Here is a 27,080-nt window from a genome sequence, read left to right as displayed (position 1 = left end):
GAAGTTGGTGGTTTTTTATTGGCTTAATTACATTTATGGTCCCTCTAAATTGGATTGTCTGATTTGTGTCTGCTATGGTTTTTTAAAGCCTTTCAAGCGTGTCTTTTAAAAATCAATAAAATTTGGTTCCCTTGTTAGGTTTTTGTACCCAAACTCCTCAAGTTCTCTTTTTCTACTAAAAGTACTTACAAATTGATTTGTACAAAACCTATCAACCAAAATATCAATTTCTCCCAAAATAAAAAAGATCCCAAATTTCTCTTCTTCAAACGCTGGTTCATATCTTATAAAATTCTTCAAATTTCTTTAAGTTTCTTTCGACTTAAATTCATATGTTTAAACTTTCAAAATCTTTCATATCCCAATTCTACCCCTCACCTGCAAATATTTGGATAGAAATTAAAAATAATTTGAAGTAGAAGGAAATCAATGGGGTGGGGGGTGGCAAATTTGCTTAATTTTAACGATAGATGTAATTATATCCAAAAGAAAATTGAGAAACCAAAATCCCACTCATTCCAAACTTGACTGACATAAAGTGTAACTGAGCTGCCACCCCCCACCCATTTGATACATCACTTTGCCATGAGTTGAATCTAGGAAATGACTTCATACATTTTCTTCCCGGTCTATACAGATGCTTGCCAGAGAAATTATAGAGGATAGTTTACTTTCATTTTTGACACGGGAGGATCCAAATGTTGAACTTGCAGGGGAAGCTATTTCACAAATGGTAATTGTGACTTTTACTTGTTGTATTTTAATTTTCTTTATTTAAACTTTCGGTTTTACCATTAATCTTTTGATGTAGGTGCTTCCAAAGATAACAGTTGGATCATCATCAATGGCCTTATTGGCTAAGACATCCTTAATGGGTCTGTGGTTCTACTTGAGAAATTTTCTCTTTTCAGATGAAATTATGTTAGTTTTTTTATCATAATTACATGTTTTTAACTTGAAAGTTTTATATTCTGTGCAACATGATTTATTCAGCCAAATATGTATCCAAAAGTGAGGGTAAAAGTTGGACACATCAGAAAGCTAAATCTTTTATCTTGGAGGCTATTGAAATGAATCTTTCATATAGTTTGGAAGAGCTGGAGAAGCTTGCTAATGAAGAATCTGAGACCTACCCTCTTGGTCCAACTGTAGCACTTACCTATCTGTCAGTTTTGAAGGATTGTGAAGAACATTGTTCGAATGAAGGTTCTGAAGTAAAAAGGCTTGGGGGACTTCATGTGATTGGTACATCTTTACATGAGTCCCGGAGAATAGATAACCAGGTGGGTAATTGCTAAGACCCTCTTTTCAGAATTAAGAATTTCAAAGCCTAACAAGAGACAACAGTACACAAGGAGAAAAAAAATTCTGAATTTCCTCTAGTTCTGAAAACTCATTACTAGTCAATAACGATGGTAGCCAATATCGATGGTATAGAAACACCTCTCAAAGGATATTACTCCTTGGCACTGTAATCTGCAACAATATTTCCAAAAGTCACCTTTCTACCAACATTATTTTCATTTATAGGGAAAACTGAATAAACTAACTCTTCTAACTTCCTGTTTCACTGGTACCCTTTTACCCCTTATTTTTTCATCATATAATCCACGTTCAAACCCTTTTCCCTTGAAGTTTGTTGCTCTGACTGGTCCTTACAGTACTTAGCATGGTAAAAGTGTAATTCCAACCTGTTTTTGCTGTATTGTTTGCTTTGTATGATTAATGGGTGCGAGATGCTAAAGTCTATCATTCCTGTGTAATCCTTCTGAAATCCTTTATTTAGTTAGGGAGTAAAGTGTTAAATTGTTTTGAACCGGGAAAAGCTATTTCCCATGAAGAATCCTTACTGTGTGGTGGCTGAATGGGGGTATCAGTTCCTGTGTATTGTGAAAGTCTGTTAGAGACATTTAACTTTGGATATGACCATATGTCATTTGGTTGCTATTGTTTTCTGAACTTGTGTATGTGTCTAGGTTCTGCTGACAGACAATTATACTGCAGCTTCTTTGATCTGACTCCTTAACAAATTTCACAATCTATGACTAATTTGGTTTCAGCTTAAATGATATAAATGCTTTACTGATTTGGCTATATACGGAATATTCTTTTTATATAGTTTACTGTTTGATCATGAATAATGTTAACTTGGCATCAAATTGTTATTTACTTGTATATGCAAAAAACATATAGTACAGTAGACATATTTGTAACATGTAATAAATATTAGTACTTATGCCTCCAATAATATATTATTGGGGCTTCGTGAGAGTTTGGGACAGTATACTAAAGTTCTACTCAGCTAGTTTAAGTACCTCAATGATGGAAAACTTATGGTCTTCTCCATTTATTCCTAAAAATATAATAATAGTATTAATAATAATAATTATAATAATAATTATTATTATTACTACCATCATCCTAGCACTTTTGTTCTCACATCTTTTAATATTATTTTCTCTAGCTGCGTGGCAGAGCAGGGAGACAAGGGGATCCAGGATCAACACGATTTATGGTCAGGTAGTAATAGTAGACTACTCACTTCTCAATCTTACTCGTTGGCAAACTATTGTTTGATTTTTGGGTGCTGTAATTGTTTTTGAATAATATTATAAATGGATGGTGGGTTTGACACTGAATTAATTAAAAGTGATATGTGATCCACATCCAAGCTGAAACTACTCTCCGTAGCTACCATTTTTTACATCTGAAACATGCATCTAAGGTTTCAAATGCCAAACCACACACACTATTATTGTAAGTAGAAGAGAGACAATAACCAAATTCATTGGTTTTCATGTGTCTATACTAGTGGAAGTGTGTAACATAATGTATACATGGCAACAAGGTATTGGAGAGTATAATAGTGTTAGAATCTTGTAGTTGTAGATATGTTTGAATCCTATAGATATAGTAATTAATGATATAATTATCAATTGATGATATTCGGAATATTATGTAATTTTTTTCTCCTCTATAAATTGAATAGCTCCAATGTGGTCTAAACAAACAAATTTTATCATACACATTTTGATAAGACTTTTAAGGTGTATGTTGGAAAAAAGGTTCAAAATTAGAAGTTACAAAACAGTTAACAGTAGTTGGACAGTTTAACGGTGGTTAGAGGAAGTTATTTAGTCTAGTAGGGGTTATCTTTTAAGGAGGAAATGGCTCCTCCTGCAGGGGTGCGTATTTTCGTTTTAGAACAGGGCTTGTCCTTTGCAGAAGGGATTTTCTTCCCTTGGAAGCTGTTGAATGTTTTCTGTATTAAGTTTTTCCTAATTAAAGTGTGATCATACATTGTGCAGTAAGATTTGTGTGATAATTTCTTAAACTGAATTTGAAATCTGGTTTCTTGTCTCCAAGAAACCTAACACATTCTTAATTTCTCTCTTCTCAACATGGTATCGAATCTAACAAGAAGGGAATCCTAGTTTGTGTTTTTCTCGTGGACCCACTGCCACTGCTCTTGGGTGTTAAAGTTTTTGAATTGAAACCGTGTATGTTTTCCAATTTCATTTTCTCTTTTTTCTCTTGCTGTCTTTTAATGTTCATTGTTGTCAGCGTCGCCTTTCCTTACTGACAAGGTTTTGGCAAGCTCTTTTTGGCTGACAATCACAACCACTGGCATTGCCTTGTTGTGGACTAACCCTGACAACCTCTCTTCCATAGAATGACCCATGCCCTCATCCCCCTCACCCCTCTCACCATATTTCACTCTCTGCTGCCACCTCCACTGAACATGTCAGCATATCCGGCTATGTTTCTAATAGATATCTTTGTGTGGAAAAACATAAAATCTATATTACTTCCTTATTTCTTATTACAACATACTACATATTTATAGAACTATGAACCTAATAGTTAGGCACATCCTAACCTAAGTTAGGCACATCCTTAAGACACAAGTTAGGCACCTCCTAGACAAGTTAGGCACCTCCTAAGATACATAAATATTACATTTGATATTCCAACACTCCCCCTCAAGCTGGATCATACATATTGTATGAGCCAAGCTTGGAATAAACACACTCAAATGAAAAGTACATCATTAAACTTAAATGAAAACAAAGACATCAAAGATCCAAAGACATGTTGGAGGTCCAAAATTCTTTGTTGGACAACTCCCCAGTGGTGATACTTAGTAGCGTATCACAAGAAGATCGGAAGAAGAACTGACGCAGTTGCGTCTGTCTGAGACTGTAGTTGGCAGCGGACGGTGGTGGACAGCGGCAAACGGTGGAGACGAAGACATCGGTAACATGAGAGGCCTTCAAAGGCTAAAAGCCATAAACCTGTAGGGTCTTAACCACCCTATACAACAATAAAACCTTCAGGAACTTCACTTCCTTGAGTAGCAACAAATCTTCAGGGACTTAACTACCCTGAACAACAATGAACCTTTAGGGACTTAGCTACCCTAATAACAACGAACCTGCAGAAACTGAACTGTCTGCAATGTCTAACAGCAACAAACTTGTAGGGACTTAACCACCCTACAACGGCTGAAACAGCAACAAACCTACAGGGACAAACTACCCTGTGGCGGCTGAAACTTCCCCTCACATGGAGGTGGAAAAACAGGTGAGAACCGATCCGTACGAGGGACAAATCTGAAATCCCATTGCATCAAACGAGTCAAATCAGCGGTCGATCTCAAAGAAGGCATTGACTAACGGTGCAAATATCCTTTCACATGGCAGAAACCAAAACACGAATATTGAGACTTATGATGGCATCAAAAAGACCCAAAGAAGTGACGCAGTGGCGTCCAAAAGGGAGTCTGAAGTCGAATGAGATCCCCTAACCTTGAACATTTCAACCCGACGAGTCAAAGTGAGTTGTTGAAGAACACAAAATTCAGTACTTGAGCTCTTAAGTGTAGAGAGCCTTTTCAGAATAGAGAATGGTAGAGACAGGAAGCCCTTCACATTGGTGAAGGCAGAGAGCCCTTCTCAATGGAGAAGGAGATGATGGAAGCAGGCTTGGTCACAGACGGAGCAACAACATCAAAACATCACTGTTGAGAACAACAGTATCCTGGTTCAGGTTCTGTCCAGCAATGAAACATATTATGAAACACACGGCCAATCACGTCCAGCTGCTTGGACAGATTGGGAAGAGCACGGAGGGGGTGCAGCAGCACTTCACGGTGGGCAGCAACATCCACCAGTCCAGCAACTTTCATCCAGCAGCTTTGGAGTGAAAACAACAACTGGTCCAGCAAGGCAGCAGCAGGCACAGGGAGCTGGTTCACGACCATGACAGTAGCACATAGGGAGCAGCCACCAACAGCAAGAAGAAGCAGGGGGCTGATCGACATCTAGCAAGCATAGGAGGTACACACCTTCAGGGAGCTGCTGCTGTGACGTAAAAAGAGAAGCATCATGTGTTGTCCAAACCAAGCAAGTAGAAACCTTGGTTCGCAGTAATCCCGATAAGCACCAGAAGAAAGAACTGTGAGACGAAGTTTAAAGCAATGGCAGGCCTCTCCTTCTTTTCCAAGTAGTAGGCAAAAGGAAGGAGCAGGAATAAGGCAATAACGTTGCGGTAGACTGGGAAAACAAGTTTGCTAATGCCCATGTTAGGGGCAGCTCGAGAGACGACGTGGAATCCGGCGTAGCCAAACTGCAGGGCCAACATGGCCGCATGCAGCTGAACGCGTTCCAGGACGGAGCACCACATTCCGGTGGAAGAGGAGGCTGAGGCAGAATCTGAAAACCTCTTCTGAGAGGTAGAGGTGAGGAAAGAATAATCAAAAACAATACACCGGCTGTTAAGGAGAAGGTCAGAATCAGAGTGAGGAAGCTCCGGCGAGACGACCGGCAAGGGCGCAGAGTGATTCCGACAGCGGTACAGCGGCGCGTGAACAGTACGTGTCCGAGCTCAGCTAGAGACAGGCGGCGCGTGGAGGCACGTTGAGCGGATACAGAGACAGCGACCACCGGGGTTAGGTCGCGCTCGAAGAGGCGATCTAGATCCGCTGGTCACCGGTCGAATCTACGACGGTGGTCGGCGGCGGATGGTGGTCGACGGCGGACTTATTTGGCGCTCGTGGCGGCGCGTTCGGAGGATTCTGGTCCTGTCTCCGGCAGGGTTGGCCGTCGCTCAAGGAGACGGTCCAGATCCGCTATTCATCGGACGAAACTGAGATGGTCGCCGGCGGCAGACGGTCGTCGGCGACGTACGGAAACCGGCGGCATTAGCGGCGGTGCACGGCGAAGTAAGCAGCGACAGTGGCTTTCTTGGGTTCTTCGAAGAAGAGACTACCGGTCTCTTAGATTCAATGTGAAGCATCAAATGGATGAAGGGAATGCCAAAATTATCTGACTTCACACATGTACCAGTTTCAGCTACTGGTCCAAAAGGGAAAGGGAATGGGTTCAAACCCCGTTCTGAGACAAATTCTAGAAGAGGCTAAATTCTGAAGAAGAGACTTTTAGGAGGGGCTATCGGCGGCCGAGCTGGCGGCCATGGTGGCCGGCGACGGCGATGGCAGCGGCGGCGACGGTGGCCGGCCGCAGACAAAGGCTGGCAACAGACAGTGGCTGGCAATGATCGACGGCAGAGACGACTGGGTGCACTAGTGCTTACTGTGGCACTAATTTACTGGCTGCACTAGTGCACTAGTGCTTACTGGAATTTTAGGAGCTGCCGGCGGCCATGGCGGCCGGCCGCCGGCAGAGACCACCGGAAGAGGATCAGACAACTAGCTCTGATACCATGTGGAAAAACATAAAATCTATATTGCTTCCTTATTTCTTATTACAACATACTACATATTTATAGAACTATGAACCTAATAGTTAGGCACATCCTAACCTAAGTTAGGCACATCCTTAAGACACAAGTTAGGCACCTCCTAGACAAGTTAGGCACCTCCTAAGATACATAAATATTACATTTGATATTCCAACACTTTGTGACCAAACTCACCTAGCTATGCTGGTTTTTGATTTGTGGTCTTTCTCCCATTCCACATTGTTTGGCTAATATCCTCTGTTTGGCTGAGTATTCTTTGTTTGACTATTTTTCACACTATTTGACTTTTTTCTCTCTCTCTTGAGGCTGATTTATGAAGACTACGAAACCTAATGCATCAATTTTCGCTAACTTTGTGGTTGTCTTGCTATCTACTTAATAGACTGGATTGCAATAATTATGATTCCTGGTCCTCAAACATAAATGTTGGCGCAAGCATCAAGGTTATCTTCACCATATCGCTAAAGAAGAAATTGTGGTTGAATTGAAAGTACCCAGCCTAAATGGAGTAACATTGATGCTCAACCTTGTTGGGTGTTGTCTACTATTCATTCCTCAATCAAATATATTTTTTTCACTCCCACGACAAGTGTAAATTGGTTTGGACACGGGCCAAGTCAATTTATGCTAATGATATACAAAATGTCTATCGAGTATATTAGCACCACATGGATGCGGTTGTGGCACAGACACTTCATGGAACCATGTCAACCTATTCAGGTTGTCTAAATGGTCTTCATGATTTTAATGAACTTTTGTCATTTTTTGCCCTTGCCAAGGAATTGGAGAATCCTCGTTGCCTTTTTGTTTTGCTAACTTTGTACGGTTTATCTGTAGAGTACTCCTAGGTTCAGATTAGATTTTAGGATCCCCTTCTGCCCTCACTAAGTCTACTACTCGGTCTTCTTTGCTTTCCATTCCTTCTAAACCAACCACTGACTCACAATTAATCAAACCTTGATCTCACAAGGAGGTGATCATGGTTGGTGATCATTGGTCATGGTTCAAGTGTGACCATTGCAGCAAAATTTGTCACACCATTGATTTGCTTTGCATGGTTGACCACCTAAAACAACTCATGCAGTAAACTTTTGCTCTTTTTGATTCTATTGTGTAGTCTGCTCCTGCAAATTATGTTTTTGATTGTAAGATACTACCAACAATTTCCGTGGATGGTATGGGGATCGTTAGGCCTTCGGTTCCATTGCTTCTGTTGCGCACACTAGTTATTCTTTTGCTGACATCTCTCACTCTTTGGGCTTAAGGGCTTTCAATTCTGAGGCCATTGGTTAATAAGTCAGTTCACAACACTTTCCTTTCAAAAATAATTTTGTTGGTCGATATAGTCTGAAAGGAATTGGAAGGCCAAAGTAAAATTTACTTTCTGTCAGCATTTGAAGTTTCTTCCAATATACAAAACAGTTGCTATTAATACACTGTCTTTTTTATTTAACTATTTATGTATGAATTTGGATTGATGTCTTGATTTTTGCTTAAAATGGGAAAACCTTGAGTTTTATGGAGGAACTATCAAATAGTATTTTCTTCTTAGTAGTGTATTTTGAGGGGAGTGGCATGACTGGGTGTGGTTTACTAATTAAGGGCTGTCAGTTAGTTCTTACACTATCTCATCGTGTTATAGCTTGCAGGATGAGATGTTTCAAAAGTTCAATTTTGATACTGAATGGGCAGTGAGACTTATCTCAAAGATTACAAATGATGAGGATCTGCCAATTGAGGGTGATGCCATTGTAAAGCAGGTTATTATCTATAAATTATTTAAATTATTGTGATTGATAAGTAAATATTTGTTCTAAGAAGAATTTAGGGTGTTTAATAGTTTTCTTGTTTTAGTTTTTAAAAGTAATTATATAAAATAGTTTTCAAAAACTAAACTAATTTCTAGATTATGGGAATGGGTCAAGAAGATGGGATAGTGCAAAGAAGTACATGAAAACCGAAAGTTGAAAACCAAAATAACTTCAAAGACTTTCTCGTTTTTTATTTTAACAACTGAAAGAAGTATCACTTCTGAAAACTACTTTCAGAAGCTATTCTTATCAAACGATTTTTTTTTTTCAAGAATAGGAACAAATAGGCCCTTAAATCTGCTTTTCTCCCCTTTTCTTTCTTTTTCATGATAAATTTCTTCTTTATTAACTAATAGAATAAAATATTGATTTTTCTTCTATTTACATACTTTCTTTGTGGTCTCTTTTCCCATCTTTTTTTATTCTTGTGTCTGGCTGCTGTGCTTAATGTTAATGAGTTCCATATTTCCAATGCTAACTGGGACACATGTTTACAGCTTTTGGCGCTGCAAATCAATGCAGAAAAATTCTTCTTTGGCATAAGGAAGAACCTTGTTGAGTTTGATGAAGTATTGGAGGTATTTTTCGACTACTAAGAGATGTTTAAAAAATACACATTCCAGAGGTTATGCAATTAGTTAGTTGTTGTCTACTGTATAACAAGTTATAACTTCTGTTGTGATATTCTGTATTGATTCAACTACGTAAAGCTGGAATTAGGAATACTTTCTGGAGTGAAATAGACTTTTATTCCATGCAAACCTTTGTTCAAGTATTAAGAATAACTTGCAAGAATATCAGTAGTGGTCAATAGCACACAATAGCACTCCAATCACAGTCCACTAGAAACAAAGAAAATGAAGTTGATAAACAAATGAAGGTGCTAAAAAAGGTCAAATTGAATGAAGATGTGATCTCACGTAGGAAACAAAATGATAAAAATTACAAGAAAAAAATGGAGGAAGAAAACAAGTATAAAAAGAGATCAAATTTTAAATTTGAAATTCAAATGGAGCCTTTAGGGATATTAAGGCAAGGAAGAGTGTTGAGAATATATGCCTAAATATCTGGAAAATGAACTAGCTTTTAGGAGATTATTTTTAATGTTTCAATTTTTAAACATTTTTAGATAAAAGAAAGCTATTAGATTATAAGATAATGTTAGTATGATATTTTGTTACACTTTCACTTTCTATATAAAGAGTCCATGAATAAAATATTGTTGGAGCTCCTTCACATAATATATATCTTTCATCCTTCTAAATTATTTTTTCTAAATATAAAAGCTAACATTTTTAGTCGTATATTAAACTATTATAAAACTATGAAGTACATTGCACTACTTACGAGAAATGCTAACACTTTTTTAATACACTTCTATTGACTTCTATTGATTTAAATTTATTAGAAATCACAATTTCGAGGGTCTCAATTATTTAATGAGTCTGACTCATCATTTTGTAGTTTTTAATCAATTTTAACCAATAGTAGAAACTGTGATAGACAGATCGTGTAGCTAAGCACTCCCATTAAGAATATAGAAGAAAATATTAATACATAATTATAACTATGTATTAGAGACACACATATAACACATAATAATATATGAATATAACTAAATTTATGAATAAAAAGTTGTAATGATTTAGTAGAATTAACATAATAATAATGGGAAGGAGTATAAAATATTATATAAAGTTTGTTTTAAGTTATTGAACAGACTAATAGTTTGTACAAGTTACACAATTATTATTTAATCTCTCTCTCTCACACATGCACGATAGGATACCTTGAGTCAAGAAAATTCCCTTTACACTAGTTAATAACTTTTTATAATCAATTTAACAGTCAAATCATTGACATTTTCTGTGTTATTAAGTATGTCAATTTTGACCTAAATTGGACATTTATAGGTATGATATTATTGAGAAAGAGAATGACTCTTATTATTTTCATTCATGTCATATTACATTCTCCTTACCTTTATTTGTAACAATCTAATATTCTAAAAGAGAGAAATAAGGAAACAATATACTGAAAAATAATTTAGAAGATCTTTCAAATACTTTCTCTAATTAGGAAGATTCTATAGATATTTTCTCTAATTAGGAAGATTCTATAGATATTTTCTCTAATTAGGAAGATTTTCCTCTAATTACAACATTCCCCCTCAAGTTGGTAAATGAAGATCAATCATTCCCAACTTGCCTACAAGATCTTGAAATCTATCCAGAGAGAGCCCTTTTGTAAAAATATCTCCTATCTGAAGTTTTGTAGGAACATGAATTGTAATCACAAAGCCTCATTCTAGATTATCTTTGATGAAATATTTGTCAATCTCAATGTGTATGGTCTTGTCATGTTGTATTGGATTATGGACAATGCTCATGCCAAACTTATTGTCACTGTGTAGTTGCACAAGGTTGTCCACCTTGACTTTAAGGTCATCCAAAATTATTTTCATCCAGAGTCCTTCACACATTCTTTGAGCAAGAGCTCAGAATTCGACTTCTGCACTACAATGAGATACTCTATCTTGTTTTTTGCTCTTCCACATTACCAAACTATCTCCAAGAAATACACAATACCCATAAGTAGATTTTTTTTAGTAATAGTGATAGAAATCAGAGTTTTAGGGATAAATGGAACAATAAAAAATATGAAGTGTGAAAAGTGAAATGGTGAAAATTCACTATTATGATAAAACAGAAAACTCAGAACGTTCCAGGATCCTCTGCCCAGAGCAAGCTCCTGAGAAGAATCATAATAATTCTTCTCCTCCCACTCCACCGAAAACAAAACGTGTCCCCTCTCACATCCTACACCTCAGAATATATAACAATCCATACTCTTTTTCTCTTTCTTCTAACTAACACATTTCCCTCACAAAGCCACGTTACCCTTTTCTCTCCTCTTATAAACTCTGCCCCACCTATTTTTATTATTTCCTCCTCATTGAATCAAGGGTTCATTGATTTCCCTAAAACCTGGGTACGTATCAAATAGAACCTGCATAGTCAACATCAGTATATATTTTTTATAGTCAATGTGTCTTCCCTTTTGAATAGTAGCCCCTTTCCTCAACTTGACTTCAAGTATTGGAGAATTTTGTCAACTGCTTGCATATATCTCCAAGAAACACACAATACCCAAAAGTAGGGAGAGCATCCTCAACCTTATACTTGCCCACCGCCTTCTTCAGCAAAGATACATGAAAAACAAGATGGATCTTTGAAGTAGGTGGTAATTTCAGACGATATGCCACCTCTCCTACTTTCTCCTCTACTTCAAATGGTCCATAGTATTTAGCACTTAATTTATGATTAATTCTGCTTATGACCGAGTGTTGTGTATTCTGTTTCAACTTCAAAAACACAAGATCTCCCACAGGAAAATTTCTTTCCCTTCGATGCTTATTAGCTTGAATAATCATTCTGTCTTGGGCACGCAATAAATGAGACTTCAACTGTCTTAATGCTTCATCCCTCTCCAGAAGATCCTTTTGAACAGTTGCTACCCTCACCTCTCCTTGAACCACCTGTACAATCTTAGGAGGAGGTCTTCCATACACCGCTTCAAAAGGAGTCATTTGCGTGGAGTTGTGATAAGTGGTATTAAATCACAACTCTGCCCACGACATCCAAATCACCCACGTTTTGGGTTGATTAGTAATAAAACATCTGAGGTAAGTCTCTAGACATCGATTAGTTACCTCAGTCTGTCTGTCCGATTGCGGATGATATGTCGTGCTCATTTTCAGCTTTGTTCCTTGCATCTTAAAGAGCTCCCTCCAAAACAAGCTCATGAATATAGGATCCCTATCACTCACCACCGAATTTGGTACTCCATGCAGCCTTATTATTTCTTTTACAAAAATCTCAGCTAAGGACTTTGCCGTATAAGGATGTTTAAGGGGAACAAAATGGCAGTATTTTGTTAAACGATCCACTACTACCAAAATTGCTTCAAATCCTTTAGACTGTGGCAATCCAGTAATGAAGTCCATATTGATATCCTCCCATACTCTTTCCGGAATCTGTAAAGGTTGTAATAAACGATTAGGGGCTGCTGTTATGTATTTCTGCCTGTGACAGGTATCACATGCTTGGACAAATTGTTGGACATCTTTCTTCATTCCTTTCCAATACACATTGGCTGCAATTCTTCTGTAAGTTCAGTAGAACCCTGAATGACCCCCTTGCGGAGTAGAGTGAGCTTCTTCCAATAACCTATTGACCCATACAGATTTCTCCGGTACCACTAAGCGGTCCTTATAATATAAAACACCTTGTTTATATTCATATCCCACATAAACTTGTCCAGCCTTCATTTCTTCTATTATCTTCTTCAATTTATCATCAACATGTACCGCTGCATTAAGCTCTTGCCAATCTAACCAAACCGGAAAAGACACCATGCTCTTCATTTCTCCTTCATCTCTACTTCGGGATAGAGCATCTGCCCCTTGATTTTCTTTGCCAGGCTTATAAACAATCTCAAAATTATAGCCTAATAGTATAGCCAACCAGTTTTGTTGTCCTCCTGTTGTTATCCTTTGCTGCATTAATTGCTTAAGACTCTTCTGGTCTGAAAAAACAGTAAATTTGCGACCCAAAAGATAAGGCCTCCAATGTTGGATAGCCAATGCCACTGCCATCAACTCCCTTTCGTAGGATGACTTAGTCAAGTTGCGTGAACTCAAGGCCTTGCTATAGTACGCCACCGGTCTTTTTCCCTGCATTAGGATCGCTCCAATCCCTGTCCTCGAGGCATCACATTCCAGGACGAACTCTTCTTCAAAATTAGGGAGCCTCAACACTGGTGCTGAAGTGACCCTTCGTTTGAGCTCATCAAATGCTTCTTGAGCTCGTTCATTCCACCCGAATCCATCCTTTCTAGTAAGCTCTGTTAGTGGTTTAGCTATCTTACCATAATCTTTTATGAACTTACGATAATAGCCTGTGAGACCCAAAAATCCACGAACTCCCTTCACGTTCTTGGGAATTGGCCACTCTAACACACTACTAACCTTCGCTGGGTCCACCGCAACTCCATGTAAGGAAATAATATGCCCCAGATACTCCACCTTCTCATGGCCAAACAAACATTTTTCCTTGTTCGCAAATAATTGGTGATCTCTCAACACTTCCAACACCTTCTCAAGCAATTGCATATGCTCTTCCCAACTGCAGTTGTACACGAGTATGTCATCAAAAAACACCAATACCCCTCGTCTCAATAGCGTCCGAAAAACTTCATTCATGAGAGATTGGAATGTTGACGGCGCGTTCATAAGTCCAAAGGGCATCACAAGGTACTCATAGTGACCTTCATGGGTTCAGAATGTTGTCTTTGGAATGTCTTCCTCCCTCATTCTGACTTGATGATATCCTAAACGGAGGTCCAACTTAGAGAAATATTTGGCCCCATGCAACTCATCCAATAACTCCTCAATAACTGGGATTGGAAATTTATCTGGAATAGTGGCCTTGTTCAAAGCTCTATAATCAACACACATGCGCCATTTGTTATTTTTTTTTCTTCACCAAAATGACTGGACTCGAATAAGCACTCTGGCTGTGCCTGATATGACCCAAAGGATGTGCGACGAGCAAGCTTCGTATTCTCGCACGTATTTCATACTTCAGCCCTTGCGTAAAATACGAAAAATACTGTTCATCGGGCATTCGTGGCACTTGGGCAATGAGACATTCAAAACTTGTAATATATTCTTCGATACTTCCTATTTGTTTTATGGCAGCCAATTGATCATAAATACTCCCTTCTCCCCTGCCTCCGTATCGCTCCAACATCTCTCGTTTCAATTCTTCCCAAGTTAACTCATCATATTCATTCAATAAAGCGTGGAAAAAATGAATCGTGCTCCCTTCCATACAAAGTTAAGCGAGATTCACCCGGACTGCCTCTCGTGTCTCCTGTACGTTAAAATAAACTTCAGCTCTTGCAATCCACCCCGCTGGGTCTTCTCCATAGAACGGTGGTAATTCTATTTTCTTCATCGATTGCCGAAATTCGGTCAAATCGTCCCCCTCCAGTTGTCTCATACTTTTCGTTCTCTGCGTATTCACCGATCCTGACCCCAACTCTTCGTTCTCCCCCTCATTAACATTGGTGAACTTCGACATTAAGTTAAGGAGCTTTGATTGGTTCTCAGCGGCTTCTCTGCGTAGGGTTACGATCTGTTCTGCTGAATCCTTACGCAACTTCTCCAAGTTGGTTTGGCTCTGCAACTATTGCGCCACAAGCTCCTCGATCACCGCTTTGAGTTTAACGACCTTACGCACTACAAGCTCCGCTTCATTCTCCTCAACTGCTGGTTCTCCTTGAACATTGTTCTTTCTTGGTGGCATGGTTTCCGAGAAGGAAATATTGATCCGGCAGGTCGGACCAATTGATAGAAATCAGAGTTTTAGGGATAAATGGAACAATAAAAAATATGAAGTGTGAAAAGTGAAATGGTGAAAATTCACTATTATGATAAAACAGAAAACTCAGAAGGTTCCAAGACCCTCTACCCAGAGCAAGCTCCTGAGAAGAATCGTAATAATTCTTCTCCTCCCACTCCACCGAAAACAAAACGTGTCCCTCTCACATCCTACACCTCAGAATATATAACAACCCATCCTCTTTTTCTCTTTCTTCTAACTAACACATTTCCCTCACAAAGCCACGTTACCCTTTTCTCTCCTCTTATAAACTCTGCCCCACCTATTTTTATTATTTCCTCCTCCTTGAATCAAGGGTTCATTGATTTCCCTAACACCTGGGTACGTATCAAATAGAACCTGCATAGTCAACATCAGTATATATTTTTTATAGTCAATGTGTCTTCCCTTTTGAATAGTAGCCCCTTTCCTCAACTTGACTTCAAGTATTGGAGAATTTTGTCAACTGCTTGCATATATCTCCAAGAAACACACAATACCCAAAAAGTAGATTTTTTGTCAGTAATAGAACCTGCATAGTCAGCATCAATATATATTTTTATAGTCCATGTGTCTTCCCTTTTGATCTGGACTTGACTTTAAGTATTGGAGAATTTTTTCAACTGCTTGCATATGTCTCTCTCTTGGGTCATGCATAAATCGGCTCACTACACTAACTGCATAAGCAATGTCTAGTCTTGTGTGTGATAGATAAATTAAATTTCCTACCAATCTTTGATATTGGGCCTTCTCTACCAGAGCACTTTCTTCACTTGCAATTCTGTGATTCTATTCTATAGGAATTGTCGAGGTTCAACATCCCAATTTTTCTATTTCTTTGAGGAGATCAAGTAACATTTCCTTTGGGAAATGAAAATTCTGTTCTTGGAGTAAGCAACTTTTATTCCAAGAAAATATTTGAGTTTTCCTAGGTCTTTCCTTTCAAATTGGGCTATCGGTTTTTCTTTTAATGATAGTTTTTTTGTTTCATCATCTCCTGCAATAATCATATCATCCACATAGACAAGCAATAGAGTGAGTTTACTTGTAGAAGAGTGCTTTATGAATAGAGTATGATCTCCTTGGCTTTGTCTGTATCCCAAGGAAACCATTGCATTTGTAAATCTTCCAAACCATGCTCTAGGGAATTGCTTAAGACATCTAGGGAATTGCTTAAGACAATACAATGCTTTCTTTAGGAGGCATACCTTGTTTCATCCAACTGGTGTAAGTCTCATCCAAAATGAGCAGCCAAAGTGAGAACAACTCGAACTGTGAATATCCATCTACACCCTATTCACAGTGAAACATAAGGCAGATGATACAATAGAAAGATATAAAGCTAGATTGGTGGCAAAAGGATATACCCAAACTTATGGGATTGACTATAAGGAGATGTTTTCCCTAGTGGCAAAGGTCCTGAAAAACACAATAAGTTGAGAAAAATGTTATTCTCCCAACATTTGTTTCCTTGTGGACTCTCTTTTCGGTTGTCATGGCAGAGCCTATGTTGGAGATCCCCCCATCAAGTTGGTTTTTAATTTCATATTCTATTTGACAATTATTAAGATGTGTAGGTGCAAAAGTTTGCACTTGGTGTCAATTGAACCGACATACTACAATCAACTATCAACTACAATGATAGTATTATATTCTTTGAAAATAAAACAGATACAACGTTTTACACACTGTTGGAAGTCGCATATCGACTAGAGATCAAGGTAATTTAGAGTATATATGTAGGTGCAAACCTCATTTTACAAGCCGGTTTTGTGAGATTGAGTTAGGCTTAAAGCCCACTTCTTATTAACGTGGTATCAGAGTCATAAGTTAGAGTTTATCCTAGCGAGATTCGTGTTTGTTGGGCATACGCATATCATTTCACCTGCTATCGGGTCGCTATCAAACCACCCACTAATGTCTAGTTCCATGCACGAGATGTATGTACCTCTATGTGAGAGTGTGTGTTGGAAGTCCTACATCGACTAGAGATCAGGCCAATTTATAGTATATGTGTGGGTGAAAACCTCACCTTACAAGCCGGTTTTGTGGGGTTGAGTTAGGCTTAAAATCCACTTCTTAACACACATTTTCCTTGGCACACGTTGTTAGGTTTCTTGGAAGAGAAACCCCCTCAAGACACACTCACACACAGTAATCACAGGTATGCGTCTATGAAAAGAATAGTTTCTGTATTGAATTATCTCCCACAATCATGTACAGCCAGTCACTAGGGAGCCTAATCCCCCTCCCAGGACAATGTGTCCTGCAACTAACAAAAGAATATACTTAATCATACTCTACAACTCCACAACTCTACCTTATATACACAGATATACTTCCAGCCCTACCTAACTACTAAAGAGTTAGGTAATTAATGTTTTCTCCTCCTTTCATACACTTTCCACTCTCTAACACACGTTTTACTTGATTTCATGTTGCTTCTTGCCAAACCCCTAAAAATGAATCTGCTGAAATTGATAAAATGAATTAGAACAAACCAAATACTTTGAAAATGAAAAAAATAGTTTATTCCAAAGGAATCACATAGATTGGCAATGGAGAAACAAACAAGCACAATTTCAGATTCAAATCTACATGACATATATATTAGCATAGAGAAAGAAATGTGGGCCATCTAACTTGCGGAATGTCATTAGTATTGATAAAAGAATGTTTTGACCTTAGAAGAAGCTTTAGAATTCAAAGTTGGCACATCCAAGGCAAAGATTCACCTTTTGGGAGAATGTTTGAGAAACAAAGTAATATTGGAGAAAGAAAGAGTAGAATTGTTCCATATTCTCATACAAGATAAACCAATAAAGGAGCACGGTCAAATAAGGCCAAAAGGGGCTGAAGTTTATTAGCTTATCTATCATATTGGCTTCTTAAAAATATGGAAATTGCAGGAGCATACAGAATCATGGTTAATAAACAAATATTTGATAGGAGAATTGTGAGCAGTAATGGACAAAGAAATCTAAGGGATATCAGTCTGTTAATTCTCCCAAAATATAATTTTTGTGCCATCTCCTATTTATTCAGTAATCAGTATAATAAAATTAACATATCGTTGAGAAATAAATTTCTGACGACTTATATGAGTCACATTCATAAATGTTTAACTCTATATATATGTGTGTCATTGAGTAAAATTTTGCCCACTTATAAAGAACAGAATTGTGGAATTTATCTTCAAGTATGCAAAATCATTATCAACTAATTTTTTTTTGTATTATTATTTTATAAGGTGCAACGAAAGCATGTTTATGACCTAAGGCAATTAATCTTAACAGGAGATGATGAAAGTTGTTCCCAACACATAATCCGGTGAGTGCCTTTAAATTCTCATTGTTGCTGTTAGGTTTAAGCACTTATATGATGAGTAATTTAAGCTATTATTGTTGCCTTGTAGATGACTATAAAGTATTAGTTAGCTCTAAATTAGATGATTCTGTTTTGTAATTAATATAGCTCATGGTTGGACCTAGAGTTTCATTGTTAGCTTTCTTCTAAATCTCTAGTGCCTAGTTGCCTACTATCTTGTGCCTACCATTTGATAATGTCTATCAAGGATTATTGGAATGCCGCCTTGATTGAGGTCACCCTTAACCTACCTCAGTTGCAGCATCTTTGGTGGCCTCAATTGAAATATCAAAAGCAGTGTTTAATTCCATATCAACTAGAGACATGACATAAATAGAGCTTATAAAACTAGAACACTTCTCATTTTTTAAAGTTTTGTGGAGTTTAATTAAGTCTTAAGTCTGACTTCTATGATGGAATCAAGTCTTATTCTAGATCCACTGTTGGCCACCTACATTGGCACACTCTAGGCTTGTAGACTAAGTGTATGTGTGGGTGGATGGAGAGGGTTGGAAAGCTGCCTTAATTGCTGTCACTCTGGTCCAGTCTTAGCTGCAGCCTCTTTGGGAGTTGCATTAATGGTAATCTCACGAGTTGTGTTTGATCTAACATCAACTAGAAATATGGATTAAATACAGCATATAAAACTTGTCCTGTCTTCACATTACAAGCTAGACTCTTAAGTACAAATTCTGTGGGGGATGATGAATCATGTTCGCAGGGAACCTTCAAGTTCTGGTGTTATTGATACTGGTTATAGTAGGACAAACCACTTTTCTCATTTTAATCTTTAGCTACTTTTCAGGTTAATTTATTTTTAGTTTAAATTTTAATGTCTCTTGTCTTTTATTCTATTTGTTCAAACATTTTGGCATTTTGATGTCTTATTTTATTATTCAATATTAGGATGAAATTCATTTGAGGTATGGTCCGACTCAATCTTTCCAGCTAAATGTCTATTCCGAGTCTTTATCATTTCTTTGGAGCATGAATAATTTCAATTCTTGATATGACTCACTAACCTGGCCTGAAACAGATATTTCTTGTGTACTTGGTTTTGGCACTATCATAATTATAATTTCCTGTATTCATTGAAAATCTAAGTTCTAACCCTACTCTAATATTGATACTATGATATAAATAATAACTTTACCTTCGTATTCTGAGTTGGGCCGCAATAAGTAATATAAAATGTGAATTAATTCTATAAGATACACAAGAGTTAGCTTCTTGGACCTTTTCTTTCTGCTTTAAAGTTATAACATACATGATCCTGACCTGCGTCTAGAAACTGATGCTGAATTAGCTTGGGTTTTTTACTTACAAGGGTGTTGACTGTTGAGACTGGAATAGGAATCATTGACTTTTGTTCACCTATTTGTGATTGAGATTTATTCTTATGTAGTTATATTTTCTTTTCTTCTGCTCTTTCCTCCCTTCTTTCTTTGATTTGTGTGCACTACCTATAGGTACATGCAAGCAGTGGTTGACGAGATCGTCTTCAATAATATTGATCCAGTGAAGGTGATTCAGCTTTTCCTATAGCATTTTGCATATTTCTTATCCACCCATTCCTTTAATCTATTGTTTTGAATGGATTTTACAGCATCCACGTAGCTGGGGTTTGAGTAAGCTCTTGAAAGAGTTCGTGACTGTTGGTGGAAAGCTGTTGCATGGTAGGCTTATTTGCTACAACTAAGCCCTTTCACCTGCACAAATATATCAACCTCTTTAACTTTCTGTGTTTGGCTAAATCAACTTTTTCTTATGACACGCTGAAATGGTTTTTAGCAGAATCTTTTGAAGGAATTAGTGATCACACTTTGCTAAATTCACTTGGGCTACTAAATGATGTGAGTTCAGTTGATATTGTAAACTTTTCTCTTCCAAATTTGCCAGCGCCTCCAAATGCCTTCAGGGGAATACGCAGGAAGAGCTCGTCATTAAGACGATGGCTTGCTATTTGCGCAGATGATTTAATTGGGTAAACTACTTAATTTACTGTGGATTATAGAAGTTTAATGGAGTTCTAATAGTCACTAATCATTAGCATATTGTAGGAATGGGAAGTATCAAACCACTTCTAATCTTCTTCGCAAGTATCTTGGAGATTTTTTAATTGCTTCATATCTACATGTTGTTGAAGAGTCTGGTTATGATGAGACACATGCAAAGGAAATTGAGGTAAGATATTCTATTCAACTATTTTTTCTTGTAATTGAACATTTTGTTGCCTGCCTTATATTTACTAACGTAAATAATAGCTTCAATCGTACAGAAAGTTGTGTTAGTACCATAAACGGATTATTTCATTTCAGTGCAATTGCATTCAAAGATTTCGAAACCAATCATAAACATTAAAACATGATACTTCATCAGGTCCGATCCTTGATGTAAGTGACTTATACAATCACATGGACCAATAAAAATATTTAATTCAGTTGATTTTGTTGAATTTTTAAAACAATGTACCAAATTTACTCTTATTATGGATAACTTTTAAAATTCTCTTCTCATTCTTTATTAATAAAAAAACACATTCTTAATATTTATTAGGGACAAAGACAGAACAGAAATCTAATGCTTCATAGGTACTATAAAATGCCTTGTAAAAGGGACTATCAATTACCTGTAAATTATGCTTTAAACTTTTATATTAAGGATCGGTGGGAGTATGTTCAATGTTAAGATTAATCATAAATACTTCTAGTAGAAACAAATTAAAAGAAAATTTGAAATGAATAAGCTAAAAACTAATTTATGCACAAGTTAATTAGTAAAACTTTTTCTTGAGTTTCTCTAAAATCTGATTTTTAACTCATGCATAATTTAAGCTTTTGGTAAAACCTATTTCATTTTTTTTAAGTGTTTCAAGATAAGTTTGTGCAAACAGACCCTTTGTACTATCAGCTACAACTAGGCAATGAAAATTGAAAATAGATTCTAGAGAACCATTTTGATATAATGACCTAGGAAAGGAATAACATAGAGCCCATAGAACAATAGTTTGCCTTGAGTTAAGAGGAATTGAAGTGAGTGTGCCTAATGTTTTACTCCATTTTCTCATCAGTATTACCATCTGTTTTTCCATCCTAAACATCCACACTCAAACACAATGAAATTTTTATTTTTGACAGTTACTTAGACATATTAGATTTACAAAGCTATGATCCAAAATCTGTACTGTAGGGAAATGATACTCCAATAGTAATCATACCGGCCTACACAGTCATTGCCTATGCTTTAAAGTAGAAAAGGAAATATTGAGTCTTACTGCAGTAATGATGAATAAAATCATCCCAATGGTTGTTAGTAATTAGTATTAGATTCTGTTTTTTACTGTGATGAATGCTCCTCCCTTTCTATTGATTTAAAGGGATCTGTACATGAACATTTTTCTATTTTGGAGAACCTTTGATGCGTTTTGTACAAATGGTAAATTTTGCATTGATACCATATACAGTATAAGATTGTTTTCTATTATCTGTTTTGGCTCACTCTATTCTAGTTGCTGCTTGTTCCCCCATCTCTGGAGTTTTCAGTTTCTCTATCTTAAAAGTAAAATATTTATTACATTTAATATTTTCTTAATTACAGAGAGCTGTTCTTTTGCAAACTCTTGATTGTTTCTGGAGAGATCATCTTGTAAACATGAATAGACTCAGCTCTGCGGTAATATGTCCTTTTGCTCTCAAATATTTTGGCTTTCTTACCAGCTAAAGGCTTATCTCAGAGTTGTGGCAGGTGAACATTAGGAGCTTTGGCCATAGAAATCCTCTTGAAGAGTATAAAATTGATGGTTGTCGGTTTTTTATCTCAATGCTAAGTGCCACTCGGAGGTTGACTGTAGAAGCACTGCTGCGGTATTGGACATCTCCAATGGAATCTGATGAACTATTTTTATCATGAAATTGATAATTCAAGAAAATTCTGCAAGGCTAATTTTTTGCGCAATGCTAATGATGTTTCAATCAGTCAATTGGTTTACGTGGTGTAGATGCGAAAAAGTTACATGGCTTTTGGAGCACAGGTTCCTTCACCTCCCAGTAGTGTTATCCTTCTGCTTTATCAAAATTACAAGGAATATACCTTGAGATGAGCGTACACCTTATTACATAGGTATCACGAGATAAAGAAATTTAATAGCTGCGTTGCTTGAGGCTTGGAGAACGGTCTTAACTTTTTCCCCCTTCCCCTTTTTGACAGGCGAAGTAATCAAAGGAGCCGATCCTATTTATTTGAGTGCTTTTGCTTAGTTTACATGATTAAAATGACGTTTGCATGATGGACTGATGGTGCCTGGAGTTTAGCAAGAGCTGTGCCTAATACGGCGAGCAAATATCCTTTCCATCCAAATTGCTCTTCCAAAAAGAACACGAAGCTATTCAAGTTATGCACAATCCAGCATAATATTTTTTCTTTGACATTGGTCATTGTGGATCATGTTTAGGACTAACGGAAGTCGTAGAGGATCATGTTTTATCCCGGAGAGTTTATACAAAAAAGTACAGAATGTAAAATATTAAGCATAAATAATGTTTAATGTAATGAATTACATTTGTAGTTCATTCATTTTTCTTTTGAAAATTATTTCTCTTCCTGCGTTACAGCTAGAGGGCGCCTTTTGTATACCTGTTCTAAGCCATTTGTTTTTATCTTTAAAAAATAACCCAGCTGATTGTTGCGTTCTAGCTGGGACTGCATATGATATTAGTGATAACTTTCTATCTGCAGTTCTGTAATTTTTTTTTTTCCATTTTATTCTTTTGTAATCCAAAAGTTATTTTAGACTTTTAAATGGTACAATCCAAAAGCCAAAAATGATTTAGATTGGTAATCTGAAAGTTAATAACTTTTAAATTACAAAATGGGAAAATTAATTTTTACTTTTAGATTACACACTTTGAAAATCATTTTGACTTCTACTAGATTTTGTAATTCAAATACTATATTTTACAGAAGAAAATGACTTTCGGATTGTGAAAACTTTGAAATTGTATAACTCAATTTATTTTGTATTTTTATTGTACAGTACAAAAAGGACAAAATCAGAAGTTTATTTCTATGGGATGCAGGAGAAAAAGTAGCTGCAGGAAGAAACTGACCAGACAGAGATGTAGGAAATATTGTATTACGCTTTTTCCATTATTTGTTATAGGAACTTGTGTGTAGTGATGAATAAAAATTGAAAAATCAAAGTTATGCACAACTGTAAACGTAAGAGAATGTGGGTAGCAATATCACAACAACTTCAAAACATTTATAAATTTATTTTTGACTTGGTTATTATTTGGAAAATAGCAGAAGAATTATTTTTACCTGGTAAATGTATGTAGTTTTTTCAAAACATTGTCTCGTATTATTTCTTTGTTATTTTCTCCTTCAGAAAAATTATCCTTTAATATGGTTTGTATGAGCTCACTAATTGAACTAGAGGAGGTGACAGCGATGGTGATGTAGCTTGCACTAAAGTGGAGGCTGGGTGATTAATTGAGTAGAGAGAAATAGAAGTGAAATCGATTAAAATGCGGGATTCTTTAACTGCAATAATTGGAAAAGGCTGTGTGAGCTTGTTGATAGGATAAGGCCTGGGTTCATAGTGTTGCAATGAAAGTCTTTAATTGCATGAAGTTGGTTCATGCTACTGACATCTCTGTGTCTAACTTATTCGGCTGTTTGTTTTTGGTTTGGCGTACATGGCAAAGCATCGAAACGGATAAGCAAGAAATGTCTGTTGAAATTAATGGTGAGATGAAGTAGGTGGTAGCATCTTGAATAATTTTGTAGAGGGGATATGCTTCGTCTTCAATCGCATTTCTTTCGTGAATAGCGCTGTCCTCATTATGGTCTGTGGTGGCAACTGGCTACTGCTATGCTATATTATTACACATGACATGCTTGTGGTCACTGCCTTCTATACCACTTCTTATTTCTCCTGCCTATTGCAATCACTCACTCATACCCTAACTTAAGTTGCCCCACAAATTATATATCATAATTTAATTTTAACTTTATTATAAATAATAAATTACTCTAAAACTTTAGAGGATGGTATGGGGAGTCTCTCTTAGTAAGTATCTTTTCTTTTATTTTTCATCCTCACTTTTTTATCTTCTTTCAGTTGAATGTTTAAGAATTATTTACTGGTTAGAACCGTTGTATAAAATTATAATTTTAACGTAATATGATAGCTTCAAAATAGTTTTAAATTTTAATTTTTTTTATCATATTTTAAAGTAGAAAAGGTTATAGACTCAAGATAATTAGAGGATGTTTTATTTATCTCGTCATAAAAACATAAATGTAAAACCAATATCTCATTACTAATAATTACCAGACCTTACTTGCTTTACCAAATCAAGCATCTCTTAAAACTAATTAATTTGTTAAATAAGTTTTAATCAAGGTTCTTAAGTTTTTGAATTTTTTTTCATAGATTTTTTTAAGTATTTCTTTTACTCTATTGGTTTTTCTTACTTTAAACTATTACTTTTTAATTTCCATTTATTTTTCTAAAAAAACATAATAAATAAGTAAAATATCTCAAAAAGAAATCGATCACGATAAAGTTGTCCACGAAAATTTATTAGATAGAAGGTAAAATTAGGAAACTAAAATAGCTTTTGCAACATAATTAAGGTATTAATATGAAGTGATGGGTAAATGAAACAAAGCAAGTGAGAGGTAAATATAAAGAATAACGGTAGAATGACACATATATTATAAGAGTAAAAATAATTACAAAATAGTAAATTTTTATATTTTTTAAAAAAAGAAAATAAAAAATAAAAATAATAATAATATCAAATAAAATGAATGTGAATAATTATGGATGTTAAAGTATTATTTTTCAAATATAAATGGTTCCCATCTGGTCAAAATATAACATTAGAGAAAGAAGAAGATATTAGATGATATGTAAGAGAAGAAGACGAAAGAGCAATGCTCGCACAGAGATTTTGATAAATTCACATAAAACATTGTGTCCTAGGGCAACATAGTACGAAAAAAGTGATCCCCTAAAAAGTCGTTTGTCTCAAAGATGTAAAAATCCATCATTAATGTTGAAACCCCTTATTAATGTACAATGAGAATCACACCTTCAACACACACTTTTGAACTTGGAAGATTTATGTACCTATCTTATCTCGAGATACTTGGAAATATATACTAATCAAATATACATAACAATATTTTTGTTATTTGAAAAACTTGAATATATTTGTTTTTTAACTTAATTATAATGTAACATCAAACAAGTATTCAATAACTAATTATATCTTCTGAACCTTTATTCAATGAATTAAAATCTATAAATACATTTAATTCTATTATGAATACTTACTCAATTCCCCTTATTTACTATCTTATCCATAAATTTTATAATTTTTTTAAGTTTTTACTTACCTGATATTGAATAATCTTTTTCAAATAAATTGAATAATCTATTACAAATAAATCTTTTATTAATTTTCACTAACCATTATTTAAAAGTAGAAAATTAATTTTCAAAAATATAATCTTTTTAATCTTATATAATAATGGTTGATTTTACATGTTTTTGTCTTTATATTTTGGTAAATAAATTAACTTTTTCATAAATTTTATCTTGTTTAATCCATAAATTTAGTGTGTTTTCTTGTATAGTAGTTAGTACATGATTGTTTTACTTCTGATCTCTCTTTGAGTGTAAAATAAGAAAATAGAAAGCAATTCTAGCAGAGGAAAATAAGTTGAAACTTAAGGAAACATTATTGAACAACAAAAGATTAATTTTTAGTGAATACCCACACTAGGTGTCATAAGAGTCATGTGATGCGAACACAATGAGTAAACAAAAGTATTCCTTTGGCACTATTCATTATTCACTGGGCAATGTTCACGTTTTGATCGACATTATTCATGCATTGACCGACACTGATCACTTGTTGGGCAAGTTGACTTTCTCGTTGGACGAGTTGCTCAGCTCACTGGGCAAGAATTGATGCTCATTCGGTAAGTCTATCAATCTAAAAACACAAAAAAAATGGGTATTTAGTTAGGTTTTCACGAGATTTTTGGGGATTCTTCTCTTCTTACACTTCATTCCTCACCTATAGCTACTAAGAGAGACCCTTGGAGGTTGTTTGGAGTGCTGGGAAGCTCTTCATTATCCTCCTTAGGTCTTTAAGCTTAATCAATGGTGATTTTGCCCCTTTTGGGTTGAGGAAGAAGATGGGTCATGAATTGGAAATGAAAATGTGAAGGGAAAGCAAATTGGAGCATGGAACAGCTACAAAGAACCTTGGGAAAGGTTGTGCACCTCTCTATGATTTCAATTTCTTTCTTATCTCTCTAATTTTGTAGAACCATAAGTTATCCACCATGGATGACTTTTCCTATTTGTTGAGATTAGTAGTAAAACATGGAATTCTTATGTATTTTGTGATGTTAATGATATATGTTTTTCCAATTCATGTTAGTATTTAATTTCTATGTTTAATGCTTGCTTTGGTTTAGCTATCCATGCATGAATTATGGATCTTGAAGTATTGGAAATATTATTTGCACCTAGAACTGAAACTGAATACCTGATGGATGAAATTGAGAGGTTTATGTATTAAAAGGTTTAAAGAATAATTCTGATGTATTATTTGAAATAGTAGAATACCATATATATACATACAAGAATCCTATAATTCTTCATCTATTAAAG

At 35.9% G+C, this 27,080-nt stretch overlaps 1 protein-coding gene across 4 annotated transcripts in view; it reads left to right on the top strand.

Annotated features, from left to right (window-relative positions):
• LOC108331394 (protein translocase subunit SECA2, chloroplastic) overlaps window positions 1-22,953 on the top strand; it is a 38,818-nt gene extending 15,865 nt beyond the window's left edge. For 2 of the 4 annotated variants that reach the window (XM_017566038.2, XM_017566037.2), the window contains 14 exons: window positions 638-733; window positions 812-875; window positions 994-1,283; window positions 2,465-2,520; window positions 8,405-8,522; window positions 9,071-9,151; window positions 18,270-18,349; window positions 19,855-19,909; window positions 19,992-20,061; window positions 20,180-20,369; window positions 20,446-20,569; window positions 21,983-22,057; window positions 22,130-22,504; window positions 22,592-22,953. In XM_017566038.2, the coding sequence (XP_017421527.1) occupies window positions 638-733; window positions 812-875; window positions 994-1,283; window positions 2,465-2,520; window positions 8,405-8,522; window positions 9,071-9,151; window positions 18,270-18,349; window positions 19,855-19,909; window positions 19,992-20,061; window positions 20,180-20,369; window positions 20,446-20,569; window positions 21,983-22,057; window positions 22,130-22,294 (1,464 nt within the window). In that variant the 3' untranslated portion in view covers window positions 22,295-22,504; window positions 22,592-22,953. Of the gene's footprint in view, window positions 1-637; window positions 734-811; window positions 876-993; window positions 1,284-2,464; window positions 2,521-8,404; window positions 8,523-9,070; window positions 9,152-18,269; window positions 18,350-19,854; window positions 19,910-19,991; window positions 20,062-20,176; window positions 20,370-20,445; window positions 20,570-21,982; window positions 22,058-22,129; window positions 22,505-22,591 lie in introns of all 4 variants that reach the window. The other 2 variants (XM_052875683.1, XM_017566036.2) reach the window with 2 other exon arrangements.
• The last annotated feature ends 4,127 nt before the right edge of the window (window positions 22,954-27,080 follow it).

This window comes from Vigna angularis, chromosome 4 (assembly GCF_016808095.1).
Source record: "Vigna angularis cultivar LongXiaoDou No.4 chromosome 4, ASM1680809v1, whole genome shotgun sequence".
Lineage (NCBI taxonomy): Eukaryota > Viridiplantae > Streptophyta > Magnoliopsida > Fabales > Fabaceae > Vigna > Vigna angularis.
Note: the sequence above shows the minus strand (reverse complement) of the source record. Positions and strands in the feature narration are given on the sequence as shown.